Below are 21,098 nucleotides of genomic sequence, written 5' to 3' on the forward strand. Positions count from 1 at the left end.
GTTGATTGTCCTTCAACATTAGTAATTTCCTCACAGAAAATATAGATTCGCTCTTGCTAATGGTATATGAAAACTTTGAAGTTCTAAAGAACAATTCATAATACAAAATGGATGAATTAGTATGTTGCTTTGACTATTGGTTGAATACATTTTAATTAAAAATGGCCCCTTAAAGTTTCTGATTCACAATGTTCTTTTATGTTTACTATTAGAGATAAATAAACATCCAGAGGACAATGACATTGGAAGTTTAATATGGAAATGTCGTTCAGGGAATAAACGTTAGTAAATGGATTTCATGTATTATGTATCGTATTTGTTTCATAGTCATTGTAAACTAAAGGTTTTCAATAAAGAGCATTTTCCTAACATGAGACATCTGATTTTAATTGATTTTTTTTTTTATTTCAGTGATTCTGCCGCGGCTGGCTTTTGTGGCACTCAATAACAACCACCAGCAGGATGATGGGAAGAGGACAGAGGTGGCGCGGCAGCTCTTTGAGGCTTATAGTGCTCTGTCCTGCTGCTGTATCCTCTTTATTGTCGCAACATAATACTTGTAGTCTGTCTCACATGAGCACTTAATATACCGGTGCCACATTTAAATGTCAAATAAATTTTAACTTTTTTTAAAGAAAGTGCTATGAAACATTTAAGTTTCATTAAAAAATCAGTTTTGTAGACAGACTGGTACATACAATTTGAAACAAACTCTTACAACTCAATGTTGGCCATTGCTGTCAAGTACAATAGGGAGTGGTCATTATTTCTAGAGATAATCTAATTGCAACATATAATTCTTTCATTTCATATGATCGAGCACTACTTTGAGGGCAATGAAAGGAAAGTTACCAATAATGATAGATCCTTTTCTGAAGTCCAGCTTTTCTATCATTTTGAATCCCCATAGACTTTGAACTTGCTGCCTTGTCAATATGTTTGTTGAACTTGAGGGTTCTTTGAAAACAAGATGTTGGAAAATGATGATTTATTGATCAAATGTAATTTATAAACCTAGATATTTATGTAACTTGTGTATGTTATTCCAAAAAATTAATGTGCACTGGTGGTAGCATTCAGAACAGACTATACATAATTTTAAAACAAAATATTCAGGCTTCTTATTGTAAGGAACAATTGATTACTATATTCATTTACTTTAAGGTTATTTATCAATACACTGTACTAGGAGTTTATTTTGGCCTTGACATTTAGTCATCAATGATCAATTGGTTCAGGAAGCCATGTTGCCAGGGTTACGGTGCTTGAAACAAGACATGGCCGCTGTGGCACCTGAAAGAGAGGAAGTGGTGAATTCCATCATAAAAGACTACGAAACTAAAGTAGAAGGGCTTAGGTAAGGAAGGTTTTATGTCAAAATGTGAAAATACTGGTGGGAAACAGTAGGTAGAAAAGAATATAGTTAGGTAAAAATAGGGATGCAATATTATGCATGCATGATGAAAACTTGAGTATGTCATTGCCAGTGAACTAATGGAGTGACAATGCTTCAAGGACATATTTTAAGGGTCATAGTCAAAATTAACTTGGAATTGTCTTTTTCAATGCATAAGCTAGACATAGTGCAGAGCTACTTTAGATATCGGATAAATTTACACTTGTTTCAGAATTACAGATCACATGTCTTCAGGATCATATAGATTAGGATGAGGATAATCTAGTAACTGAAAAGGGGGGAGAAATATTCTTAATTTAAAAAATAACTAGCAAAGACTAAAACAATAAGTTTATCCTTTTTTTTACAGATCTGGAAATTTTTCTTCTGGTCATGGAGGATCAACCCCAAACTCAGAGGATGTAAAATCTCGAGTCATGAACCGAATTAAAGACACCACATCAAAGGCCAATCTCTCTAATATATTCACAAGGAAGAAATGAAACAGAGTCTAGAGAGTTCAGAACCAAATCAAACACACCATGTCAATCTTGTATTTACAAGGAAGAGATGAAATTGGGTCTATGGATTTTTTGCCATAAATGTTACCATTGTTATTAGCAGCCTGTGTTCAAAACCACAACCTATAGCATTGTCTGTTACCACTCAGCAATGTGCTAGAAATTTAATCACCGTTTTTCACTGTGATGTAAACTTGGAATAGTTCCATACAAAGCACAATATTTGTATTAGTATGTATGAATTTTTAATTGTTATTAATCAATAAATCATGATTTAATGGACTGTCAGTCATGGGGTTGCAGCTCTGCGAGACAGAGGATGGTAGAATCTATTCTCTGCCAAGTCGTCTCTGACTGAAAATGTTATCTTTTGGAACATAAATAATCTAAATTATGAATGAAAACATTTGTTGATTGCATTTTATGCCTTTAACAGTTGTAATATAGAAACCAGAGTCATAAGGAGTGAATTCTCTTCACAGTAGCCATATTGATTGATATGTGTGAGGGCATTTGTCAGTTGTAGATGAATAAGATACCTAAATGAATTTGCTGAGGAAATGAGTTCTAGTTTTCAAAGCATTTCTTTTTTTTTATTCCCTAGATTTACATTTCCCTGTCATGTACATTGTGATATGCTGATCCTATGAGGTTCAAAATAGTTGGTTTGGGCGCCCAAAATCTGAATTATGATATCTAAATTGTGTAAATTTTTTTAAAACAAATTTATATCACAAAAATTACATTTTTCGTTAGTTAGAACTCGGACCAAATAAGAAGTGATGGGAGAGACCAGTTGAATATATATATTTTTGCATAGTTTAAAAATATTTATATGCTGGTATATTTACTGATATTACAAAATGCTTACTTAAAATTACCATTTAAAAAAAAAAGAAAACATACTTACTTTCAAATATATATTATTTTATGTATCCACTTCATACTATTATTTGCTATATTAATGCAGTTAATTCAGATGCAAAGAAAACACAACTGATTTGTGCTCATAGTGGTAGAATATTTTGAAGAGTTTTACAAATATTTTTGGAAGTGAGTAGATGATTGCATGGCTGATGTACTTATATACCCTCTCTCCAATATTCATGTATTTTCAATTGTAATAATATTTGTGAATAAGCATAATGTGTATACACTAATGCTTTACAATATTTTAATATATACATATCACTTGAACTGTTATTGTGATGGACATATATAATTATATACTTTTACAATCTTAAGTTATTATCAATAATTTATTGTTTTGTTTGTGAATTGATAGGAAAATAAATTTTACAATAAATTATATTTTCATTTTCTTAAAATGTAATTGACGCTGATTTTATCTGCTATTTTTAGCTTACATGAAATTTAACCAAAGTTGGTTAAAAAAACAAACAAACACCCATGGTTAAAGGCCTGGAATTCTAATTTTTTTTACAATGAAAGGGACAAGCCCATGTATTTCTGTTCATCTGTAACACTTTCATTTCTGGGCAATATCATGAGAAGCTTTTGAAATGAAATTTTTCAGAACTCCCTATAGCCTAAGGAAGACCCCTTTTTATTTTGGGTCAAAAGGTCAAGGTTGTACATTTCTACATTCTGGATGTGTATGTGTAAAACTTTCATTTTCGGGTGATATCTCAATTTTTAGCTCTACTGGTCAGAGACCAGAAGAGCTTATGCGATAGTAATGCGTCCGTTGTCCGTCCATCTGTCTGTCCGTCTGTCTGTCTGTAAACAATTTTTCAAAATGCTGCTCCTCCTACAGTTTTGGTCTGATTTCGATATAAGTTGGCACACAAGTAGACTACACTAAGATACATAATTCTATATATCGGTTTTTGATTTCGATGAACGGTATGGCCGTGGTTACTAAAAATATAAATTTCTGTGAAATTCTTTCAAAATGCTACTCCTCCAACAGTTTTGGTTTGATTTCAATATAACTTAGCACACAAGTAGACTACACTAAGATACATAATTCTGTGTATTGGTTTTTGATTTCGATGAACGGTGTTGCCGTGCTTCTACAAATAGAAATTTATTTGAAATTCTTTCAAAATGCTACTCCTCCTATAGTTTTGGTATGATTTCAATATAACTTGGCACACAAGTAGACTAAACTAAGATATATAATTCTTTATATCGGTTTTTGATTTCGATGAACGATGTTGCCGTGGTTACTAAAAATATAAATTTCTGTGAAATTCTTTCAAAATGCTACTCCTCCTTCAGTTTTGGTCTGATTTCAGTATAACTTGGCACACAAGTAGACTACACTAAGATACAATATTCTATATATCGGTTTTTGATTTCAATGAACGATGTTGCCGTGGTTACTAAAAATATAAATTTCTGTGAAATTCTTTCAAAATGCTACACCTCCTACAGTTTTGGTCTTATTTCAGTATAACTTGGCGCACAAGTAGACTAAACTAAGGTACATAATTCTGTGTATCAGTTTTTCACTTTAATGAAAGGTGTTGCCACGGTTACTAAAATTAGAATTTTCTGTTAAATACTCTCAAAATGCTACTCCAAATACAGTTTTAGTCTGATTATAATATAATGTGGCATGCAAGTAGACTACACTAAGAACATAAAGAGACTTCATCAAGGATCATTATTCTATTTATTGCTGTTGAAAAGTTTCAATTCCCAACTGCTTAAGTACTTTTCTCTTCCTTTGCTATAAGTACAAACCAGTAGAGCTTCAGTCTCGACAGAGACTTCTGGTTTAATATCTTTATGCCTGGCCATGAATATAGTGTTTGTCATGTCCGTCTTCTGTCCTTCTGTCACATTTTGCGTTTAGCTCTGTTCAAAGCTCAGTTTCAAAGAAACTATCCAAGATATTTTCATCAAACTTCATATGCTGATAGATATTGATAAGGCTATGTAACTGCTTAAATAACTTGACCTTTCCTTTGACATTGAACTCACTTTTCTTTAATTAGTGTTTAGCTCAGTTTTAAAGATACCATTCAAGATGGTGTTATCAAACATCACATGTTGATACATACTGATGAGACTATTCAACTGCATTACCATTTTTGACCTTGACCTTTCTTTTGACCTTGACCTCACTTATCTTTAGTGTTTAGCTCAGTTTTAAAGATACCATTCAAGATATTTTTATCAAACTTCATATGCTGTTGCATACTGATGAGAGCAATTCAACTGCATCAACACTTTTAACGTTGACCTTTCCTTTGACCAATCCCTAAATCAGTGTCAAACTTTATATGCTGATACATACTGATGTAAGCAATTCAACTGCGTCAACATTTTTGACCTTGACCTCACTTTTATCAATTTGTGTTTAAGTCAGTTTTAAAGAAACCATTTATAATATTTTTCAACTTCATATGCTGATACATACTGATGAGAGCTTTTCAACTGCATCAACAGTTTTTGACCTTGGCATTTCCTTTGACCTTGACCTCACTTTCATGAAATTAGTGTCAAACTTCTTATGCTGATACATACTGATATAAGCAATTCAACAATTCAAGATATTCTGATCAAATTTCTTACACTAATACAAATTTTCATGTTGCATTACTAATATACCCTCTGTGGGGCATTCATGTCCTATGGACATATTTCCAGTTTAATGGTTTTTGTTTAACTGCCTATGGCTCCACCCACCCCTCTTAAAAGGCCCCCAAATCTAGATCGGAGCATTAAGATTCCCTATTGTGGCCCCATCTTACCCTGGTGATGATGATCGATATGAACAATTTAGATTCCAGTACAATATGTTACTTAGCTTCCACATAAGTTTCAGTTTTTCTGGTCTAGTGGTTGTAAGGGAAAAAAAATTTCAATAACCCAACCCTATTTTTAGGTCTACTGGTCATAGACCAGAGCTTATGCCAAAGTAAGGTTTCCGTTGTCTGTCCATCTATCCGTAAAAAAATTTCAAAATATGCTACTCCTATAGTTTTGGTCCAACTTCAATATGACTTGGCACACAAGTAGACTACACTAAGTTACATGAAATATTGCATCGATTTTTGATTTCGATAAATAGTGTTGCCATGGTTACTGAAGGTATAGAAATTTCTGTGAAATTCATTAAAAACACTCCTCCTCCTACAGTTTTGGTCCAATTTCAGTATAACTTGGCACAAAAGTAGACTGTACTAAGATACATAAAATAGTGTATAGATTTTTGATTTTAATGAATGGTGTTACCATGGTTACTAAAATAGAAATTTATATGGAAAAACTTTCAAATTATGCTAGTGCTCCTACAGTTTTAGTCTTTTTAATATGACTTGACACACAGGTAGACTCTACTACTAGATACATAAAATAGTGCATAGATTTTTTTATTTTCAATGAACAATGTTGCCATGGTTACTAAAAATAGAAATTTCTGTGGAAAAACTGGTTACTAAGAATAGAATTTTTTGTGAAAAACTTTCAAATAAATGCTACTCCGACAGTTTTGGTCTGATTTCAGTATTACTTGGCACACAAGTAGATTACACATTTATTTATTGGTTTTTGATTTTGACGAATTTGCTGTGGTTACTAAAAAAAGAAATTTCTGTGAAAACTTTAAAAATGCTACTCCTATGTATCCATTATTGATTAAAATTGATGAAAGGTGTTGCCATGGCTACTATAAATAGAAATCTCTTTGAAATATACTTTAAAAATGCTAACCATAATACAGTATTAGTCGGATAATAATACAAGAGGCCCAGGGGCCATATCGCTCACCTGAGCAATTGGCTAGGAAAAAGCACAGATCAGATCAGAACTGTAAGTTTACAGAGGGGGGAAGGGGGCTTGAATTTTAACCCCCCAGGGGGTCATGATTTGAACAAACTAGAATCTACCTGACGATGATTCCCTATAGATATCACTATAAGCATGGCTTTGAAGTACCTGAAAAGAAGATTTTAAAAGGTTTCCCTATATATTCCTATGTAAAACTTTGATCGGCCATTGGGCCCCACCCTATCCCCGGGGGTCATGATTTGAACAAACTTGAATCTACACTACCTGGGGATGATTCCACAGGAGTTTCATCTTTCCTGTCTCAATGGTTCTTGAGAAGAAGATTTTTCCTATATATTCCTATGTAAAACTTTGATCGGTCATTTTGGCCCCACCCTACCCCCAGGGGTCATGTTTTGAACAAACTTGAATCTACACTACCTGAGGATGATTCCACATGAGCTTCATCTTTCCTGGCCCAGTGGTTAATTCTTGAGAAGAAGATTTTTAAAATTTTTCCTATATATTCCTATGTAAAACTTTGATCGACCATTTTTGCCCCACCCTACCCCCGGGGGTCATGATTTGACAAACTTGAATCTACATTACCTGAGGATGATTCCACATGAGTTTCATCTTTCCTAGCCCAGTGGTTCTTGAGAAGAAGATTTTTAAAGATTTTTCCTATATATTTCTACGTAAAGATTTGATTGGCCATTTTGGCCCCACCCTACCCCCTGGGGTCATGATTTGAACAAACTTGAATCTACACTACCTGAGGATGATTCCACATGAGTTTCATCTTTCCTGGCCCAGTGGTTCTTGAGAAGAAGATTTTTAAAGATTTTTCCTCTATATTCCTGAGTAAAGATTTGATTGGCCATTTTGGCCCCACCCTACCCCCTGGGGTCATGATTTGAACAAACTTGAATCTACACTACCTGAGGATGATTCCACATGAGTTTCATCTTTCCTGGCCCAGTGGTTCTTGAGAAGAAGATTTTTAAAGATTTTTCCTATATATTCCTATGTAAAACTTTGATCAGCCATTTTGGCCCCACCCTACCCCAGGGGGTCATGATTTGAACAAACTTAAATCTACACTACCTGAGGATGACTCCACATGAGTTTCATCTTTCCTGGCCCAGTGGTTCTTGAGAAGAAGATTTTTTAAGAATGCCATTAATTTTTCTTTAATTCATAATTATCTCCCCTTGGAAAACTTGAATCCCCTTTACGCAAGGATACTTTGTAGCAAGTTTGGTTGAAATTGGCCCAGTGGTTCTTGAGAAGAAGATGAAAATGTGAAAAGTTTACAACAACGACAAACAACGAACAAATTTTGATCAGAAAAGCTCACTTGAGCCTTTGGCTCAGGTGAGCTAATAATGTGACATGCAAGTAAACTACACTAAGATAGATAATTGCCTTTATTGCTTTTTGATGAATGATGTTGGCATGGTAACTAGAAAATTATGTATTTAATATTAAAATCTATTCCTACAGTTTTAGTCTTATTGCAATCTAGCCCCCAAAAGAAATTGAATCAAGAATTTTTATTCTATTAATTGGTGTTGTAAAGTTTCAAGTCCCAACTACTACCAATCTGATTAAAATCAGATCCTTTGATTTGCTCACATAGATTGCTACAACTACTGTCGCGATCTATGTGAGCTAGTGGATCAAAGGATCTGATTTTAATCAGATTGCAACTACTACTTTTCTCTTCCTTTGTTATAAGTACAAACCAGTTGAACTACAGTCTCAACAGAGATTTCTGGTGAAAATTTTAACTTTCCCTTCACCAAAGGTACAATTCAGACAGACAGACAACAGGTGATCAGAAAAGCTCACTCAAGTTTTCAGCTAAGGTGAGCTAAAAAACAGCTAAGCTTACACAACTTTAAATAAGAATATCAGATAAAGTTTATTTGGCATATATAAATCTGCAAAAATAATAAGTACTTATTATCCATACTTTAGATGTCCAAGGTAAAGCAGGGAATTTAATTTAAGCTTACCCGAGCTAAAGGCCTAAGTAAGTTTTTTTTTCTGATCTAATGAACGAGGGTGCTTTTGATTGGCATAGACATCTGGGTGCAAACGAAAAGTTATCTTGACCTTGTCCAAAATACCTTGGGTTAAGGTCATTAACAATCAAGTAACCATTTACATTTGACTAATCAATCTAGAAAACATACTCCTGCAAGTAAGAACCTTGGTTATAATGCTCCTTGAATGTCTAAGTGGGGCCAAGTCATTTTAAAAGTATTACTCACCATGAACCTCTAAGGGCCTTGAATCACTCTTCTGATAAATTGTACAACCTATCACTTCTATTTGAAGCCTCTAACTCTAAGTATCCTGAGACCCATTTAGTTGCATCAACAGACAAACTTTGATAATTCGTAGCCATTTAGGACTGAAGATATTTTAATAAAGCTATAAAAAACAATAAGTTGGTCATGCATGGTTACCTACTTTACGAATGAAGTTTTCTGAGGACTCAAGATGCATTGACAAAAACAAAGATTGAAGATTCTAAGCCAATAAGTACTTGAGAATTTCAAAATTAGATCACGGTGACCTACTTTTCAGTCTACATTCTCCGAAAACCCAAGATGCATCAACTGACAAAGTTTGATGATTCTAAGCCAATAAGTACCTGATATACTTAAATATAGCCATAAAATGTCAAAAGTAGGTCACCGTGACCTACTTTTTGGTCAACATTCTTCGAAAACCCCAGAGGCATCGACTGACAAAGTTTGATGATTCTAAGCCGATAAGTATTCAAGACAGCCATGAAATGTCAAAAGTAGGTCACCGTCCTACTTCTTAGTTGACAATCTTCAAAAACCCAAGATACATCAACTGACAAAGTTTTGATGATTCTAAGTCTATACTTGAGATATTCAAAAGTAGGTCTGACACTGTGACCTACTTTTTTGTATACATTCTCAGAAAACCCAAGATGCATCAACTGACAAAGTTTAATAATTCTACGATAATAAGTACCTAAGATGCTTAAATTTAGCCATAAAATGTCAAAAGTAGGTCACAGTGACCTACACTTTGGTCGACATTTTCCGAAGTTCTAAGATGCATCTACTGAGAAAGTTTGATGATCATAAAGTATTCAAAATATGCCTTTTAATCAATTTGAAACACAAATGCCTGCAAAATTCAAAAAGTAGGTCACAGTGACCTACTTCTAAGTTAACGTTCGAGGACCCAAGATGCATCAACTGATAAAGTTTGAAGATCATAAGCTTTAAAGTGTCCAAAATATGCCTCCAAATCAATGTGAAAACAAATGCCTGCAAAATTGAAAAAGTACGTCACTGTGACCTTCTTTTGAGTTAACGTGATGTGAAGTCCTAAGATGCATCAACTTACAAGATTTGATGATCCTAGTCTTTACAGTAAGCAAAATATAAACGTTTTTATTAAGTGTAAATTTAGGTCAACTTTGAAGTGACCTTGAGACCACGTCCTTTGCCCCAGGATAATTCCCCATGAAAATTTTAATCTTCAACATATCCTAATCCTTGTATGTAAGTTTTGTGAAAATCTGCCTGGTGGTTCTGAAGAATATTTTTTAGCAACCAGTACTTTTGGTTTTATTTTCCTGATTATCTCCCCTTGTTTAAGGGTCCTAACCCTAATTTTAGTATAAGTGGTAGCCCTTGGGCCAAGGATACCCTGTGACAAATTTGACACAGATTGGCCAAGGGGTTCTTGAGTTATGGCCCATATTCTAAAAAGTTTATGCAAAAATGGCCCTAACATTAGCTCTTCGAGTCTTTGGCTCAGAAGAGCTAAAAATACTGGTGCATAAATTGAAATGCTTTTGGTAGTAATATCTATTCTATTTATTTATTATACCCCCCACTTGAAAAGTGGGAGGGTATATAGTAATCGGTATTTCCGTCTGTACATCCGTCTGTTACACTTTGGGGTACCCATCTCTTATCCACAACTCCTCTTATAATACTGAATGACATTTAATGAGACTTTCACAGAATTTTGTTACATAATGCCATTGAGCACCTCCTATTTTACTTTTTTATTTGACACGTATTTTAGGTTTCCCATAGGAAAACATGGATATTGCCATTATATCCTTACCTATGACGTCACATATAGAAGCTTCTGGATAACATTTGATAAGACGAGTTATTCCTCTTTACACATTACTGTAAAACAATATATAGCAAAACATGGACATTATGGGAGGCGGGGGGTATCATTTAGTGAGCTCATTGCTCACAGTACCTCTAGTTTTTAAATATTATTTTTATTTATTTTCAAAAAAATTCAAAAAGTTTCCAAGGTAAAAACTCTGGGCAAAATATGTCTTCAATCAGACACACATGGTGATTCTGATTTGCCCCCAAACTTCCATTATGGACGTTCAATGTAGAACAATTTTGGATTTTAGCAAGTTGAAAAATTTTAATGATTAATATTTCCAACTCTTCAAACACACTTCCAAGCATGAACAATAAAATTTTGAACAAGAACCTCTGAACATAAATTATGTAAATTTCAACGTAAACAATCTGATCATGAGCAAATCTGAAAATTATATCACTTCAACTTTAAAATAATATACATTGTATGTAACAATTTCTTGACATTTTTCATAAATACATCACAAACATGTACCTTTTTATAAAATTTGATACACTTCTGCGTTTTCTTTGTTTTTGTGAGTAATGTTTAAAATTGACTGCAAGTATTTGTGATAAAAGCCTGACATTGATGAAATGTAAGGTAACCTTTTACTTATACATGTAATACAATTTTCAACACTTTTAAATTATTTAACATTACAATAACATGACAAAATGCATTGAATATTGTTGAACGATTAATTTTTTAAGTCATTAAAATGTGATATAACTTACTTTAAAAATTTCTAATTATTCCCAATATTGTAAATAAATAATGTGCATATATATGACAAAGTAAATTAAAATAGCAGTTGTATTTTCTGGATATTCCCTTGATTGTCGATCTGTATGTATACATTTGCTATTATTCAGTGTATGTTTCTATTTCGTGACTCGTTGCCTCGGTGATGACCTCTTCTCCGTCCTCCAGGATGATGCTCTGGATGTCTGCTGTCTGGGAGTCTTCCTCCTCCACAAACTCGTTAGATAGAGCCTCCATGTGTTCAATGACGTCTGCTTCCATGATTTTCAGTTCTCCCTTGACCGGTCGTACCTCCGTCCTCTCCACCGAGAATTCCTCATCCTCCATGTGGGTCTTCATGTGCTGCTGCAGAATCGTCTTCCTGCTGAACCCTAGTCCACAAAAGTCACACCTGAATGCCTTCTGACCTGTATGTGTTCGTTGATGTGTGACCAAGTTAACCTTCTGACAGAACGTCTTCCCACACAAATCACATTTGTAAGGTCGGTCTCCACTGTGGATTTTGATATGGCGATACAAGTCAGATATCTTTCCAAACTTTTTTCCACAAACATCACACACTATTTCTCCAGTATGAACCTTCATGTGAGCATTCAATCTTAGAGTATCATTGAATCCTTTGAAGCAGACGCCACACTTGAATGGAGAGTTATCTCCCTCGTGGATTTTCATGTGACGCCTTAGATTTCCACTTTCATTGAATCCACGAGTGCAGATAGGGCACTTGTACGGCCTCTCACCTGTATGTGTCCTACAGTGCATGCGGACCTCGTACCTGTGTGTGAATGCCTTCCCACAGTAGCCACATTTAAATCCCTTGGTGTCTGTGTGAGACTTCAGATGTCTGTGACAGTTACTCTTGTTGTTGTATTCTTTTCCACACACATTACACTTATATATAAATTTGGTTTTAGTACCCTCCTGAATTTCTGCTTCGGCCTCTACTTCCATGTGCATCTTGGCAGGAATTTCATTTTCTGTAAAAACTTCCGACTCTGCTGCAGGTTCGGGTAGTGAGGCATCATTTGCGGCTATGATGTTTGCGGGGGCAGTCACAACTTCAGCAGCTGGTGGAGGGAACAATTCGGGATCTATTTCTGTGGCTACATCTGCAATACTCAGCTCAATAATGGAAGCTTCTTCATTCGGAAAGACCATTCCCGGAGCTTGCTTGTAGTTCTTCCTCTTCAAGTGATCTGGCAGGTTCTCAAACACAGCAATCTGTCTGAGCTCGGAATGTGTGCGAAGATGAGTCGAGAGGCTACTTCTGGGGTAAATTTTTCCGCAGTAGCCACACATGTACACTTTTTCCTGAGCATGAATTTTAATATGTCCCTGCCAGTTCAGTTTATTTTTATAAACTTTTCCACATATGGTACATTTATGGAGAATCATTTCATTCTCGCTACCTGAATTAAGAATGATAGTGCTTTCACTCTGAGAGACAATACTGTTCTGAATAACTGTTGTGCCATTCGGTAAGCTACGAAGTTTGGGGTCTCTTACAATGTCTTTGGGGGTAACTTGAGTTGAGACATCAAACAATCCCTGCCTCGAAAACTTTGGAAACACAGTTATTTGAGTAGCTACATCTCTGTATTTCTTGGCTTGAATTGTCATAAGGGAACTGGTAGATGGACTTGGGGCATCAGGTTTTGTTGGGGATATTACGTTCATCAAAGTTTTATTCATTCCTTTCTTTTCTGCATTTTTATCTTCTAGCATGTAAATCTGCACTGTTCCATCCTCCAAAACCTCACTTTTGTAATTTGCCATTTCTTGTACATTCTCTACTGTAACCTCCTCATTTGCTATATTTTCTTGACTCAGTATCTCAGGCTCGAGTTGGTCTTCTGAGATCATGATCTCGTGGATCTCGGTCTGAGTTTCGACAGGTTGAGAGTCTGGCTTTGAGGAGCTGAGAACTTGGATGTACACCTGATTTCCATCCTCTGTCGATACCGGCAGTAATTGAACCAACTACAGAATGGAGGCAAAATGAAAGAAGATTCCAAAAATAATTTTACAGCTAAAATTTTGGCCATTCAATTTTTTATCCTCATTTATTCAGAATTGATAACTGACATTTATGAATCCACTATATAAACATTGATACAACTGTTGATTGATAAATGCCTTGAAAACAAACATGTATAAACAGTGCTGTTGTGTCAAAGCTATTGATATTAGTGTTGGCAACGACAGGCAATTAGCAGTGCGAGTATCGGGGGGGGGATAAAATAAATTCTACATAGTAAAGGCATTGAAAATGAATGTTTTATAATTTATAAATGTATACTAACTTACACATTTTCCTAATTTTAAATGACTGATCTAGTGCATGGTTGTAGTGAATCAAATTGTTTTATTAGTTTTCAAGTTTATATAAATTTTGGCCATTCAATTTTTTAATTACCTCATTTATTCACATAATAAGCTTGATAACAAAAGACATTTCAAAATCTGTTAAATCCACTATATAAACATTTTGACACTCCACAACTGTTAATTATGGATTGAATAATTATGTTACTCTGAAAAAGAAAGTGTAAAATGGTGATTGACACTATTTGTCTTTGTGTGTCAATTCCCTATTAACCTGTTATTAAAGTGATGTGTGTATTGTAAATATAATGTCCCTTTAAAGTATATATGTGCAGTACTACTACCGATAAGTATCGAATAAGATAAATAATAGATATTGATACTTTTACCAAAAATCATCCGAGTAACCGGGTACTCGATCGGAAGATGAAGCGAGTAACCGGTTACTAAAAATCGTCCGATTTGCCAACACTAATTGATATACTTTTAAAGTATGCATATCTATAGCTTCCAGCTTATTTATGTAAATTTACTGTATTTTTTCATAGGTTGGTTTTCAAATAAAACTAATTTACCGATTCATTTAATTGTGTTGATGCATGTTACACCCATTGTGTTATTATGTTTGCTGTTGTGCTGTGTTAAAGGACAGCTTTGGTATTTAACATTATTTTGACAGAAAATTAACCAAGTCAAGTTTGAATTATGCTTGGTGAATGTACAAACCCGGGTTTACTTCAAAATATGAATGCTGCATTTGAAACAAAGCAAAAAGAGTTCCAAAGCATGAAGAAATATGCAAGATTAATTCGAGATAAGTGTTAAACTAAGATACTGTAGACATACTTTTTTCCATGGGGTCATAATTCCGCGGAATCTCTATTTCTGTTGAATCCGCTGGTAGAAAATTACGCTGATATCTTAAGACTCTCCTTATATGCCTTATATTTGCATCAAGTTCAACGGGACAAATTTCCGCGGAAATTTGTGACCGCGTACATAACATAAATTAATATCACGCAGAAAAAAGTACTTCTACAGTATTTAGAGTAGAACACAGGAAAAATACACCTCCATATATGGATATTGTATCTTTCCAAACATTTTTCTAATGAATTTTATTGGGAACTTTTATTATGTTGCCCTTGGTAATGTGATATTTTACCATGATAAAATGAACATCATAATAATGAGACCCCACTGTAATGTGGAATGGATACAAAGATAAATATACTGAAACATTTTTGAATATCATAACATTGAATATCATAAAGAAATCTTAATTTTCTAAAAATAAATGTGAAAATTGTTGTTTCAGTGATTAAATATTGTATGTACCTGGTTATTTTTGTCCAGCTTGACTGGGACCTGGTGAACAGCTCCTTCTTCATCTGTATATTCTGCCATTGTTTGTAGGTTCTCCATATCCTAAACAAGATTGCTAATATTAATGAAGTTTCCAAATGACATCAAATTCAGCTTATGCTTTCTTTATTTTATCAGGTTCAAAGAAAAAATTTCAATATATCTATATCTTAATCCAACAACTTTTTTCAACAAGAGGAATTACTACAGCTTTAGTGTGAAAATGTGGAAAACTTTCTCCTACAAGCAAAAGCCTCGATCGTGATCACTAAATGTCCCTGTGCTCTAAATATACCTCAGAATACATGAATCAAGTTTTACCTCCACTTGGCTGTCATTTTGAACAATCTGCATTTCACTAACAATGGCACCATTCTCATCAACTGTCTGTATGATTTCCTGAGGATTCTCCACCCCCTCTACCTGCTCCTGCTCCATCACAATAGCATTGGCCATCTGTAAAAGCTGTTCCCCTGCCAGGGCCTCAGTAAAGTTGTCACTCTCCATACTCTCTGTCTCCTGATTGGTTGATTCTGTAGAGGGGCGGTCCTGGGTCTCATCTGTCTTTTTAGTGATTGGTTCCTTCTCCTGGATCTGAATGGCATCTTCAGTACTTTCAGCTGTATAAGTGATCACCACTGGTTCTCCAGACATGGACGGCATTCCAAAGGACAGGTTCCCTCTGCCTCCCCCAGGTTCCTCCATCCTTACTGTGGAAATTGACTTCTCCATCGATCACTTTCTCCTATCACTAAATGCAAATTAAATGTAAATTTTATTCGAAGAAAGAAATTTTGGGCTTGTTAACTATAAAATAGCATCCACTCTATACAGTCAACCACTTTAAAACCTTCATAATACATATCTAATAAACAACAATTTTACATAGATCAGCATTTTTGAGGTAGGGGTCATGGTTTTGGGGAAGGGGGGGTCCATGATTACTTTTACTTGGTTTAGTATAAACATTAAACAATTAACTCTGCAAATTCCAGGAGGGTCCCTACCCCCCATGCCCTTTAAATATGCGCATGAAAAATTAGAGCAGACAATTATACTTTTTTTTTATTCGTAGAATAAAGCAGATAAAAAATACAAAAAATAAAGCAGAAACAGAATAGAGAGTAGACCTAGCACATAATTTCCTGTGAGGGAAAATTTTATTTGATTTTTAAAGTTTTGTAAATATTACATGCATGTGAATCCAATAAGCAAATATTAATTTAGAGTGGCCTTGAAAACTTCATCCAAAGTAACAATTAAGGATATCCATTTCTGTTGGGGAGATTAAAAAGGGTGTGTAAAAAGAATATCAGTTTAAATATATGCTCATCCTCATATATATTTTAATTTCTCTTGTAAAAAAAAAATTAAACGCTATTTTTTTCTTACATACTACAGTCCTAGGCCTATCCTTTAACTTTTTTTGGAGTTTGCTTACATTTCGGAAAATACTAAAACTGTCTGAACAAAACGCACATCCCCAACAAAGCATTTTTTCGTCAAAATAACAATTTGTCAAATATGAAAGTAGACTTCATTCCGAAGTCGAAAGACTCAAACGCATTTAAAACCTTTGAATTCCCGTTGATGCTTGCATGCCATCCAAAATCAACGCTGCAAAGCTTCCGAGTGAAAATAGTAAAGTTGTGATCTCATTTCACTATACAAGCGCGAGTATATTGAATTCCAACAGAAATCAACACTGTAATACAATTGAGCCTCACCTTTCCGTAAAAGAAATGTTGATTAAACAGTATTAATCAAAAATGACCTTTACAATTCTTCCAACGAAGACAAAATGGCGTTGGAGGCGCAAAATATTCATGCACACTAAGAACGATAACTCTGTTTTTCTCACTTCAAAAAATAAATATTCTTTCATCGCAAATGGCCGGGATTACTCTTAGATATGTTTTTTGTTAATTCATTAAATGATAATAAAAAAAAATTAAAAATTTAATCAAAATCTTTGGACTTTTTTATTTGAAAGTTTGGGTAGATATATAGGCCTAAAGATGTAGTTATCATTAATTTTATTTTATCTTTTCCCAAGTTACCTCCCTCTAATACACCTAATACACCGCCATTTTGACTTTTCTGTTGGTACTGGAAGGAAGTGGTGGAATGTAATTGGTAATAGACTAGAATTTAACCGGTAGAAAAGCTAGGTGAGTCATGTTTGAGTATTATTTAAGCCCATTTTCTTTCTATCTCTCTGAAGCTTGCTCCTATCCAAAATCGACAGCATGCAAGCATCAAATTGAGTTCATAGGTTCTGAGTGCGTTTGAAAATGGTTACTTTCACTTTATTGAAATTTTTAGCGGACGAAACTGTTCTGAATACGTTTTATAAGGGGGTTGACGAAAAGATATTTTAGCCACGTGTCTATTGACAAATATTTGGTTAAAATTCACTTGCTTTGCCTGAATATTTGCTTGACCCACCTAAACTGATATTGTATAATTTATTGTAGGATTGCCCCTGTGCCTACCTTTAAATTAATGTATGGCTTACATGTGGATTTTAAAAAAAGTTTTATTGTTACTTACCCACAGGCAAGTGGTTGATACAATTTCCCTTGTCCACCTTAAAAAAATCACCCCCAGTGTTGATTCTAAAAGGTTTAGCCATACCATACTCCATAGATCATGATCTAGATATCACCCACAGTTATACTGATAGAGTTGCTTCCATTTATGGGGTCAACTTGAAGTCCTATGTAGATTTAGCATCCTTATGTGTAAGAATACCTAAGCAATACTGTGATTTAAAGGAAAGTGTGTTTATTAATAATGACTTTCATCAAATGTATACAAAAAGAAAATTTTCAGAGGGAAACCACCAACCCCCCACCACCCCCTGGGCTGAGTGACTGATTATTGCTAAGTATTCATATTTTATTCTTTTGTATGAATGCACACAAGCATTTTTCATTTTATAATATGACTGCTTTTGATTTAGGTGAAAGGTATGTCTGCCGATTACCTGACAATAGCTCCTACTGAGGAGGGTCAGAATCAGGCAATAGCAGCTGCCAGTGTACATCAATCAGATGTACCCCAGGGAAGTCAGGAGATCGTCATTGACGGCACGCCCCTCCAGATCCCCGCAGGGAATTACAGAACCGAGGTCTTGGAGGATGGGACTGTGCAAGTCATTGTATACCAGGAACCGGGGAATCAGACACTTAGTATGTAATTCTTTAGTTCAATTTGATATGGTCACATTATTGAGTACAGATAAAAGTTTAAGCACAGGTTAAAAGTTAAAATATTTGCACATTAATTGCAATATTGGAAAGTTTCTTACAGTTAATCAAAATTCTGATGCTTGAAAAATTAACAAAGCATTTATCTGAAGGACAATGGCAAACTGCCAAAGACTTTAAAGTATTTATCAAATTTTGAAACTATCATATGTTTAGCCAATCCCAATGAACTTTCAAGTATCTTTCACCAAATTCTTAATGATCAAAATACTGTTACTATATGATGGAAAATTCTTCAGTACAAGATCCAGTTTGAAAATGTCAGAATCAATGTAAATGCATTTCAAGTAAAGTACACTAGAGAGCTTATATATGCTAGTTGTAACTATGCACATATGTATATTGATCACAAACAAGCTTTTGATGGTCCCTGTTGCAAATGTAATGAAAGATATAAACAATACATGTATAAAAATTTGATCTAATGAATTTTAGCAGCTCAGTTCTCTTTACTTTTAATCTTGCAGATAATACTGTAACTCAGCCAGCAGCACAACCAAATCCGGTTATCCTTCCAATGGAATCAGAGTTCAAGGGTCGTCGTAGTCATGACATTGGCATACAGAACACAACAGTGCCTCACTTTAATACATACAGCTTCACAGAGCAGGGTACCCAGACAATTCCTACACCAGATATAGACCTAGAGCAGGAATTGATTCAGCCAGAGTTAGAGGATGAAGATGTGGAAGAAGAAATACTTACTCCTCTCCCTGGCAAAAGGAAGAGGGGCAGGCCTCCAAAAGCTCAAGTCATCCATAACCTCACCGTGCCCAATGAAAGCAATAAGTTTAACAAAGGCACCAAGGTTATGTCCTATCATAAGTGCACCATCTGTGGGAAATGCTACAAAAACAAAGCCAACTGGACAGCTCATCTGAAGTTGCATGACAAAGAAGAGGTGTTTATGTGTGGATTTTGTGGACAGATATTTCAGAAAACTGCATTTCCTCAACATTTGAAAACTCATAAGAAAGAGAAAGAAAGTTCAAACAACGAAAATACTGCACAATCCAGTGTGGAGGCTAACACTGCCAGTTCATCAAGGAATCTGACAAACACTCCCCTTTATCATGAGCCCAAACAAGCAAGTCCCAGCAAGCAGACAGGAGTGATGAAACCTGCTCCAAACATTCCTGCCAAGCTGGACATTAAAACTGGAAATCTTGACCGACAGAAGGATGTGATTCTTCAAAGCCATCAGGTGACCCTTCCCAATCAGCAGGTTGCTACGGTGATAGACCTGGGGAGCCTTGGAAACCTGTTGACATCTGGCAACAATCAGAACCAGCTGGATTTGATGAACAGAGATGGGGATCCTGAGAACTCCTTGGAAGGCATGGAGGGAGAGAACGACGATACTAAGACCAAGTACATCTATAAATGTAATGTCTGTGGCAAGGAGTACAACAACAAGAGTAACTGTCACCGCCATCTCAAAACCCACACCCATGAGAAAACTTACAAATGCCCTGCTGATGGATGCGACAAGATTTACATGCACAGGTATGAGCTCCGCATGCACATGAGAATCCATACTGGGGAAAAGCCATTTAAGTGTGCTGTCTGCAAGAGAGGCTTTAATGAGGGAGGAAATCTTAGACGTCACATGAAAATCCATGCAGGGGATGACACTCCTTTTAAATGTGGGGTCTGTTTCAAAGGTTTCAGTGAGATGTTCCGCCTTCAAGTTCATCTAAAGGTACACAGTGGTAACATTGTGTGTGATACTTGTGGCAAGAAGTTTGGAAAGATCTCCGATTTGTACAGACATATTCGCATCCACACAGGGGATAAGCCCTACAAATGTGATATTTGTGGGAAAGCCTTCTGTCAGAAAGTCAATCTCCAGACCCACTACAGAACTCACTCAGGAAAAACACCCTTCAGGTGCACCCTCTGTAACTTCGGCTTCAGCAAGAAAGCCATCCTGGATAATCACATGAGCGGCCATGAACCAGAGGAGATCGAAGAGCATGAGATGAACCTAAGGATGATGGGAGTGACGGAAGCTGTCACCATCAAACAAGAACCCCGTACCCCGGCTCCCCCTCCGGTGGAGGACTCAGAGGAGGAACCCCAGCAGATGGAGGTCGTGACCTTGGATGCCAAAACTGGCTTGGTGGAGGTCACCCTGGAGAATCAGGAATCGGAGACTGGACTCAGTCAGGAGGAGCTGGCTCAGCTGGTGGCTGCCACTGTAGAGGAGACCGAGGAGACATGACAACAGGTCACATAGATAGAACTGTGTAATGGGGTATTTATTTCTGTAAATATGGGAATTGTATTGAGATTTATGTGTGAGTTGAAGTAAATAGAACCACTTCTTATGGGATTCTGGTAACAAGACTTCTCTAAGAGTTTACATTCATTTTTAAACTTGTAGATTGTTAAAATGCATGATATAAATTACTATATTTTATGAGCATTAATAAAACATGAATGTTATTTTCAATATTTTTGCTTCATAAATGTTTGTTAAATCAAAAAGTTTAAGACTCTGCAGATTTTTGGTTTTAGAATAGTCTCAGATTC

At 35.4% G+C, this 21,098-nt stretch overlaps 3 protein-coding genes across 3 annotated transcripts in view; 2 read left to right on the forward strand and 1 right to left on the reverse strand.

The window, feature by feature from the left end:
• The window catches only part of LOC134229567 (RAB11-binding protein RELCH homolog), a 59,931-nt gene extending 56,708 nt beyond the window's left edge, over positions 1-3,223 (forward strand). Inside the window, exons 25-27 of the mRNA XM_062711315.1 lie at positions 412-528; positions 1,216-1,357; positions 1,767-3,223. Coding sequence (XP_062567299.1) covers positions 412-528; positions 1,216-1,357; positions 1,767-1,899 — 392 coding nt within the window. The 3' untranslated portion in view covers positions 1,900-3,223. The remainder of the gene's footprint in view (positions 1-411; positions 529-1,215; positions 1,358-1,766) is intronic.
• A 7,778-nt stretch (positions 3,224-11,001) lies between these two features.
• LOC134229560 (zinc finger protein 836-like) lies at positions 11,002-17,130 on the reverse strand. The gene is made up of 4 exons (XM_062711306.1): positions 17,019-17,130; positions 15,613-16,042; positions 15,265-15,354; positions 11,002-13,581 (listed from the first exon to the last, which is right to left on the reverse strand). The coding sequence occupies exons 2-4, from the start codon at positions 16,021-16,023 to the stop codon at positions 11,704-11,706; spliced, it is 2,379 nt and encodes a 792-aa protein (XP_062567290.1). The 5' UTR covers positions 16,024-16,042; positions 17,019-17,130; the 3' UTR covers positions 11,002-11,703.
• A 235-nt stretch (positions 17,131-17,365) lies between these two features.
• On the forward strand, positions 17,366-21,018 carry LOC134229561 (zinc finger protein 260-like). Its single transcript, XM_062711307.1, has 3 exons — positions 17,366-17,462; positions 18,257-18,485; positions 19,031-21,018. Exons 2-3 carry the CDS (start codon positions 18,266-18,268, stop codon positions 20,785-20,787), a joined length of 1,977 nt encoding a protein of 658 aa, XP_062567291.1. The 5' UTR covers positions 17,366-17,462; positions 18,257-18,265; the 3' UTR covers positions 20,788-21,018.
• Positions 21,019-21,098: the final 80 nt, after the last annotated feature.

This window comes from Saccostrea cucullata, unplaced genomic scaffold (assembly GCF_032062105.1).
Source record: "Saccostrea cucullata isolate Sc308-1 unplaced genomic scaffold, CSIRO_AGI_Scuc_v1 ctg36, whole genome shotgun sequence".
NCBI classification, from domain to species: Eukaryota; Metazoa; Mollusca; class Bivalvia; order Ostreida; family Ostreidae; genus Saccostrea; species Saccostrea cuccullata.

Excerpts from the sequence above, each read along its gene's own strand:
- LOC134229560 (XM_062711306.1), bottom strand. The coding sequence starts at position 16,023 with ATGGAGAAGTCAATTTCCACAGTAAGGATGGAGGAACCTGGGGGAGGC. Across the intron at positions 15,355-15,612 it reads AAAATGACAGCCAAGTGGAG|GATATGGAGAACCTACAAAC; the intron begins GTAAAACTTGAT and ends AATCTTGTTTAG. Across the intron at positions 13,582-15,264 it reads AGCTGGACAAAAATAACCAG|TTGGTTCAATTACTGCCGGT; the intron begins GTACATACAATA and ends TCCATTCTGTAG.
- LOC134229561 (XM_062711307.1), top strand. The coding sequence starts at position 18,266 with ATGTCTGCCGATTACCTGACAATAGCTCCTACTGAGGAGGGTCAGAAT. Across the intron at positions 18,486-19,030 it reads ACCGGGGAATCAGACACTTA|ATAATACTGTAACTCAGCCA; the intron begins GTATGTAATTCT and ends TTAATCTTGCAG.